Consider the following 8,561-nt stretch of genomic DNA (forward strand, 5'->3'; position numbering starts at 1 on the left):
TTAGTCACGAATGTGGACAACCAGCGGGCACAGGTGGGGTGAGTGCTTGACGCCCATGGTGAAAGCAGGTGTGCGGGGCTTGTGCAGAGTGACCTGCTGGACATCATGGGAGGCAGGGCCAGGCCGGGGTGTGTGGTCCACGGGATAGGCGAAGCGCATGGCCATGCTGTAGATGGGGCTGCGGTGCTGGTAGACGGATGGCTCAGGCCGGGCGTGCATGGCAGGTCCTGGGCCTCCTGCCATGTCCTCTTTGTAGAACCAGTTCTTGTCTGGGGAGGCCAGGCTATAGCAGGGGGTGGCTCGGTTGGCAGGGGTGTTGGGCCCCAGCAGGAGTGGCAGCTGGTACTGATTGGGGGCCGGGTTGGGGTCCATCACTCTGTATGGGCACCGGTAGCCGAAAGTGTGCTGGGGAGCCCTGCGTTCCCCAGGTGGGTGAACCTTCTCAAAACAGTAGTGGCAGGAGGCTGGGGTGGAGCTCAGGCCTGGAACGGGCAAAGGAGGGGGTCTCAGGATGGAGGCCAGGCTACACCCCTGGTGTTCAGCTAATGGGTCCAGTCCTTACTGGGGTCTTGTTAACCTGATATGATTTCAGTATAACCACCTCGGCCCAAGGGCAGGGGCACGACTCCTGCATGAGGCCATGGAGGTGTGGAGGGGCAGCAGAGTGGTGACTGAGCCATCTTGACATCAGGATTGTGACACTGTTGTCATATATATGAACTGTAAGTGTCATCATAATACCGCTCTTGGGCTCCAGCATCCTGATTGTCCCTTCGACAGCACCACGAGAATACCCTGAGATCACTGTGCATGACAATGTCACTGCCATGGCATGAGTCCCGTGACATTTTTATCATAACATCACACTTGTGACATACCAAAAAAAAAAACAAATCTGTTGCCATCAAGTCGATTCTGACTCACAGCGACCCTATAGGACAGAGTAGATTAGCACTGGCTTAAGGACATAAGCACTGTGACACAGACATGGTGCCATCAGCATCATGACATCAGTGTTCCGAAAGGACATTGCAGGGAGACACCAGCATCCACAGATACACCTGGAGAGGGGATCGTGAATGACCCTGTGCCCCTCCCTCAGGTCCTAAGGGTGAACCCTGGCTCCCCATCCCCCACCTCTCTCCCCAGCCCCATCTTACGTAGGTTGGCGATGCGCTCCCCCATGGGGACTTGTGGGCAGCTGGACATTCCAAACCTGGTTATTTTGGGATCCAAGAAATGGCAAGGCCCAGGACTGCACACGTCCGTGATGCCTGCAGGGAAGCCAAGGAGAGGGCTGGTCATCCCAGAGGCTGCCCCAGGGCAAGGCTGCCCTGCCTCAAGCAAGATCCCCCTTTTCCCCAAGAGAGGAGCAAGGGATTTTGGGTGTTTCCAAGACCCTTGATTTCCTCATCTGTAAAATGGGACTTTTAATACACGGCCGGCCAGTCTCAAGAACTTGTTCAAAGGAACAGATAAAGTAACAGCTGCACAGCAACTTGGGCCCCAGCATGGACTGGTGCCAAGAGGTAATAATAGCTACCATGGGTTAGTATGAAGAAGGGGCCCAGCCTTGGCCAGAGGGTTCCCCTGCTGAGGAGGGCGTGTCTCCCCAGGAAGGGGCTTGGCTGTGGCCTAAGATCTCAGACTCCCAGCTCCACAGCTCCATGCCTGGCCCAGCCTCTCCTTCTCCAGGGCTTGGCCAGCAGCCCCTGCTCCCCACCCTACACCCAGGGTTCTAGGCCACGTGGGAGCTCTGAGGGTCAGCTGCCCCCTACAACCTACAGCTATGTTTGCCCAGCCACTGTGGCAATTGAACCCAGCAGAACCTGGAGACCAGAGCTGAAGATGGTGATAGCATCCCTTCAAAGCTCTGCTGGGAGATGGCCACAGAGATGCCTTCAGAGAGGGAGGTCACTTGGGCATCTCTGCTGGTTTCCTTCTGGACCCAGAGGGCCCCCTAGGTGTCCCACATGGGGCAGGCCTCAGTTTCTGGGGCCTGTGGATACAGAGAAACGCTCCATGCCTCTCACTGCCCCCCAGCCATCCTCCCAATCCCCCACCTCCAAGGAAAGGGTGGGTGGGCCACCACTCACGCTTCTCAGAGTGTCGGGTGTGCAGGGTATAGGCTGGTTCCTGGAACATGGAAATGTCGTGGTCTAGGTAGCCGGTGCAGGATGGCCGGAGGTACTTAGCCGGCCCCGGACCTGGGAGGGTGGACAGGAGAGCCTTCAGCCTGGGCCTGCCAGATCAGAGGCAGGGGAAGTCCCAGACACCATGAGAAAACTGGGAGGCTTTGCTTCCATAAAGGACCCCTGGTGGTGCAGTGGTTAAGCACTTGGCTGCTAACCAAAAGATCAGCAGTTCGAACCCACCAGCAGCTCTGCAGAAGAAAGATGTGGCAGTCTGCTGCTGTAAAGATTACAGCCTTGGAGACCCTATGGGGCAGTTCTACTCTTCCCTATAGGGTCTCTATGAGTCGGAATCAACTTGATGGCAAAGGGTTTGTTTGTTTTTTTCTCCCACGAATGGCACACTGCCACAAATCCCACCTGAAGCTGCTTCATTTAGGGGAAGACTGTTCCCAGATCAAATGTGATTTCCTTTGGATAGGCAGTACATAATAATAAAGGTAATTTGGTGTCAGCTGCCATCAAGTCAACCCCTGACTCATGGAGACCCCATGCACAACAGAACAAAATGTTGCCCAGTCTTGTGCCATCCCCATGATTGGCTGGGGATCAGACAGTTGTGATCCGTAGGGCTTTTTCATTGGCTGTTTTCAAAAGTAGATCTCTAGGCCTTTGTTCCATCTCAGTCTAGAAGCTCTTCTGTAATCTGTTCAGCATCATAGCAACGCGCAAGCCTCCACTGACAGGTGGTGGCTGCGCTTGAGATGCATTGGCTGGGAATCAAACCCAGATCTCCGGCATGGAAGATGAGAATTTCACCACTGAACCACCACTGCCCCTCTAATAAAGGCAATTAAAAAAAAATTGCCATTGATTCTGATTCATGGTGACCCCATATGTTGCAAAGTAGAATTGCGCTCTATAGGGTTTTCATTTCTGTGAAATTTCAGAAGCAGGTTGCCGGCCCTTTCTTTTGAGGTGCCTCTGGTTGGGCTCAAACTGCCAACGTTTCAGTTAGTAGCCACATGCTTAAGCATTTTCACCACCCAGGGACCCCAATAAAGGTAATAGTTACAATAAAGGAAATAGAACCTACTCTGTGCCCAGCAGGCACATTTTATGGAGATTATTTCATTTAAGTCTCCCAACAACCCTTAAAGGTAGGCACTATTGTTCTTCTCATCTTACAGATGAGAAAACTGAGGCTCAGAAATATCAATTTGCCCTAAATCACACAAGCTGGTAAAGAGAAAAATCTGTGACAGTCAACAGAGCCCAAGCATTTAATCGCTATATTGTCACCTCTCACCTAGAGAAATTATCAGTCATTAACAACATAGTAGGAATGCATTTGTCCACTCTCAGCTGAAAGTAAGATTCAAGGGAAGTGAGGAAAGTTAAAGCTAGGCTAAAGGCTCCACTGAGGTCTCTGTCCCAAAACTGGTTTCAGCATGCCCCAAGCTGCTGCTCTCCCCCACCTCCCTGAAAAATCCCAGCAGACTCTAGTGCCCCTGAGGTTCAGCTTACAGACGCAGATCTTCCGTAGGCTTCAAGGAGAGTCTGAAGGGACTTTTCAGGAGGCAGGACTGGCAGACTGAGACCCCCTTGGCAGCCCTGCAGAGAGGGGAGTGAGTCCAAGCTAAGGGCAGGGTCTGCTCTCACCTTTGAGAGTGGCCATGATGACAGGAGTCTGCTTTACTTCCTGCCTTGAGGGCAACTGCACCTTCTTCTCAGGGTGCTGCCCGTAGAACACAGAGTTCCTGGCCCCCTGGGGGAGTTTCATGGCTGGGGTCAAGAAGGAGGCAAGAGCAACCAATGCAGGATTCTAGCACCAGGCAAAGAGCTGGGCCTATATGGGGTCTGTGCAGAGGGCCCCCGCCTTGGGCCCCTCCATCCACTCTCTCTTCCCCTGCCAAGGACTGTGTGGGGGCTGGGAAGGAAGCCTGTCCTCTGGCTGGAGCAGCTGAGGCTTTCTGGGGTAGAGCCAGCTGCGGGGCCCAGCAGGCTGGAGCTGGGAATGACATCACACCAGAACTTGGACTGTGAAGCCCAGAGTGTTTATTTCTCCTGGTTGCCGAGGCATCTGAGCTGTGTCGTAGAAATTCTATGCTGGGAGCTCAGTAGTAGAACCCTGAGACTCGACTCAACTGCCCCCCCACCCACCTCCAGCTAGGCTAAACAGCCTGAGGGCCCCCCTGACCGTAGGACAGGAAAGGAAAAGGAGAGGTGGAGCAACAGACAGAGCCAGGCCTTCTGTGGGTGCTCTCAGGTCAGGGATATGGATGGAAAGCGGGGTAGGCCATGGGGAAAGGGTATCTGAAGCCTGCGCAGCCCCCTTGGGGGCTCTCTAGCCCTCTGTCTCTCCCTTCCATGTCCCCAGGCTCTAAATAGGCCCTTTCTTCTCTCAAAGTCTGTTTTTCCTTGCAAAAGAACAGGGCCAAGTCTTCCTCACTAGGGCGTGACTGTCTGATAGCACCTTCCCAGGCTCAGATCCATGTCTAGCTCAAAGACACTGTGCCTGCTGGTGCCATTTCAGGCAAGGAATGGAAGGCAAGTAAAGGAGAGATGGAGGGGAGTGGTACTGTGACCACAAGAGGCCACTTCCAATGCTGATGGCCAAGAGCGCCCTGTAGGGGAAGGTGAGTATGAGAGGACCAAAAATGAGGAATAAGGAAGATGCCCATCCCCTGATTGACGAATGAGCCCCAAGGCTGAGGGAATGGAGACCCCTTCATCCATTCACCAGGAGCCTTTGGGGTGCTGGAACCTGTTCACACTACACCTTCCCCCCTCCCCAACCAGTTCATAACTCCGACTGAGGATTGAATCTCAACCAGATAAGAGGGTTTTCCTTCTTAGGAAGTAGATGACTATTGGCCTTAGAGAGGAAAGCTGAGACCCAGAAAGGAGCAAGGACTTGCCCTGAGTCTCCCATTACCTCAGTAGCAGAAGTGGAACCAGGACACAAACGCCTGCTTCAATCCAGGGCAATCTCCATAGCCTTGATCTAATGAAAACCTAACCATGCTCTGGACTCATTCCAACCAACAGGTGCCATGAGAATGCAGAGCAGTGGAGCAACCAGGGGTTGAGGGGGGAGAAGCCCTTTGGGGGACGACTAAATGGCTCAGAGCAGAGGTGGAAGACCCTCCCCGCAGCCCCCACACACCCACAGGGCAGACAAGCCTGTGATTCTGAGGAGGCCACAGAAGTGGAGGGCCTCCTGACCTGAGCCCTGATGGTCCCCCAGTGCTGACTGTGGCCAGATCTGGGGTAGGGAGCCCTGCCTTCCTGGACTGTGAGGTCTCCAAATGTTTACCCCAGGGGGCTCCCTGGCCCTCTCCCTGCACTGTCCTTGTACACAGCTCTCATGAGGATACTGAGGCACCCCCATACCTCAGCAAGTCACAAGCCTCCCCACTTATGCTCCAGACACTCCCTTCCTTTCAGCTTTAAAGGGGGACCTGGCTCACCTCTGAGGACGGCCCTCAGCCCTCGCCCAAACTGGCTATTCTGTCACTCCCACTCCCTCACAACTCAGAGTACAAGGCTGAGTGAGTCACAGGCCCCCTTGGTACAGAGACAGTGCCCCCTCCCTACCAAAAGCACCACTTCTCTGAGAGCCCCACCATGCAGGCATGCCCTTCTTCATCTCCTTGAGGGCTACCACCTGCCCCTGACCTGAAACCCTGGAAGCCCTGACTCGTGGTCTTCTCCCATGCTTATTCTGGTGACCTAGCCTTTTCAGGAACCACCCACTGATACCCTGGCCTCCCAGTCCCCAGACTTCCTCCAGATACTTCCTCTCAGTGGTGGTTCAGTGGTAAAATTCTGGCCTTCCATGCAGAGACCCCAAATTGATTCCCAGCCAAGAGTGCACTTCACATGCAGCCCACCTGTCAGTGGAGGCTTGCGTGTTGCTCTGATGTTGAACAGGTTTCAGCAGAGCTTGCAGAATAAGACAGACTAGGAAGAAAAGCCTACTAGGCATTTTACTTCTGAAAATTAGCCAATGATTTTGGATCATAACAGTCCGATCCCGTTGTGCGTGGGGTGACAATGAGCCAGGGGCAGACTCAGACAGCAGCTAACACAACGGCTTCTAACACAACAGCTTCTCAGCACACCCTGAGCTTCTCATCTACCTCCCTGGGCTCTCACCACATGCCTCCCTTTAGATCACCATTTCCTGTTCTTTCCTTCTCTTGCTGTGGTACCTGCTCTCACCAAGACCTCCATGTGCTGACACTGCACTTCCTCCTCACCCTTCAGTCCCCTCCTGCCTTCATGTCCCTCCTTGTCCAGTTTCTCTCCTGGTAAATCCCAGCCCTGAGTTACCCAGCTCTGCTTTGTCCGCCCTGCACCAGACAGCTAAAAGCTGCTGGGACAGTCACCTGGCCGAGAACCTAGACCTGCCCTGGACTTTGCCTCTGCACCACTCTGCAGCCACTTACCCATCTGATCAGCCTGCTCTCTCCCTCTCCCTGAAGATCATTTCAAACATTGCTTGGGCCTCTCTATATCTGGCTGTCTCCTCAGCAGAGAAAATAGAGGCCATCACACTGAGCTCTGACTCAAACTTTCCCCACCACTTCCTCAAAGCCACCAGCATCTGCTGTCACCTGCTCCTGCTTCCTTCCAGGGGCTTGGGAGGACCCACCAAGACCTTCTCCTGCACCCTCCAACTCCTCAAGAATCTTTAACGATTGATCGATCGCTCTCCTCTTCCTGGATTTTAACCTCTCAACTGGTTCCTTTCTATTCAACTTGGATATCTTTAGATCCCTTCCAACTATGAAAACCATCTCCCTGGTCTTTCCATCTCTTTCTCTTTCTCCCAGGCCACAGACAAACGCCTCCCCAAAGAGGGGTTTTCCCTTGTTGCCTCTATTCCTCCCCTTCTCATGCTTCAACTCACTACAGGCCAGCTGCAGGCCCATTACACCCCTAAACTATTCTTGATCAGATCCCCAATGACCTGCGTGCAATGGCTGCATCCAACGGACACATTCCATCCTCTTCAAGTTGGCCTCTCAGCAGCACTGGACAGAGTGACTAACCACTCCCTCCTTCTTAAAGCAGTCTCTTTCTGGGTCGATGATCTGGTTTTCCTCCCACCTCTCTGGCTGCTCCTTCCCAGGCTTTCTCCCTGGCCGTTCTTCCTCCACCTGACCTTTAAATGTTGGCGTATGCTCATTAATGGCAAAGGGAAAAACGATAACTTTACAGCGGAGAAGGCTGGCAGCCACCACATCAACCAAGTGACACAAGTTAACAACAAAGGGGCAAATGGATTTTGTTTGCCTCCTGATAGGATGCCCTGAGGAGGGTGCAGCATCTCTCCTGGGCTGCACCTGCCAAAGATGCATTAGATGCATTAGATAACCTGAATGTAATCCCGAGGAAACTTCAGACGAATCCAAATCGAGGTTCGTACTGCAAAATAACTGACCTGTACTTACCCCAAATTGCAATATCATGAGTGACAAAGAAACACAGAAGAACTGTTCCAGATAAAAGAAACTAAAGAGGTTTGACAACTAAATGTAACGTGAGAACCAAGATTTTCTTTTGCTATAAAGGAGATCATTGGGAAAATTGGCAAAACTTGGAAAAGGTCTGTGGCTTAGTTAAAAGTATTGACCGATGTTAATTTCCTGGTGGGTTAATAATTGCACTCTGATTATGACAGAGAAGGGCTTTGTTCTTAGGAAATCCTATTCACTTAGGAAATACACATTGAAGTATTTAGGGATAAAGGAGAATACATCTGCAACTTACTCTCAAATGGTTCAGACGTAAAAACTATAGGCATACCTCTTTTCATTGTGCTTTGCTTTATGGCACTTCTCAGATACTGCATTTTTCAGGAATTGGAGGCCTGTGGCAACCCTGCGTGGAGTGAGTCTATCGGCATCATTTTTACAACAGCACGTGCTCACTTCATGTCTCTGTGTCACATTTTGGTAATTCTCACAATACTTCATACTTTTTCATTATTATATCTATTATGGTGATCTGTGATCAGTGATCTTGGACGTTACTATTGTAATTGTTTTTGGGTGCTATGAACCACGCCCATGTAAAACGTTGAACTTCATGGATATATGCTGTGTGTGTCCTGGCTGCTGGAGCAACTGGCCATTCCACCATCTCTCTCCGTCTCCTCAGGCCTCCCTATTCCCTAAAACAAGACCATAATGAAATTAGGCTGGTTAATAACCATACAATGGCCTCTAAGTGTTCACGTGAAAGGAGGGGTTGCACATCTCTCACTTTAAATCAAAAGCTAGAAATCATTAAGCTTAGTGAAGAAGGCATGTCGAAATCCAAGATAGGGGGAAAGCTAGGCCTCTTGTGCCAAACTGTTAGCCAAGTTGTGAATGCAAAGGAAAAGTTCCTGAAGGAAATTAAAAAGCGCTACTCCAG

General features: G+C 51.9%; 1 protein-coding gene across 1 annotated transcript; it reads right to left on the reverse strand.

The window, feature by feature from the left end:
- On the reverse strand, positions 1 to 3,915 carry CIMAP1C (ciliary microtubule associated protein 1C). The gene is made up of 4 exons (XM_003413830.2): positions 3,795 to 3,915; positions 2,097 to 2,207; positions 1,161 to 1,274; positions 1 to 482 (listed from the first exon to the last, which is right to left on the reverse strand). Exons 1-4 carry the CDS (start codon positions 3,913 to 3,915, stop codon positions 1 to 3), a joined length of 828 nt encoding a protein of 275 aa, XP_003413878.1.
- Between the last annotated feature and the right edge of the window lie 4,646 nt (positions 3,916 to 8,561).

This window comes from Loxodonta africana, chromosome 13 (assembly GCF_030014295.1).
Source record: "Loxodonta africana isolate mLoxAfr1 chromosome 13, mLoxAfr1.hap2, whole genome shotgun sequence".
In the NCBI taxonomy this organism is placed as follows: Eukaryota; Metazoa; Chordata; class Mammalia; order Proboscidea; family Elephantidae; genus Loxodonta; species Loxodonta africana.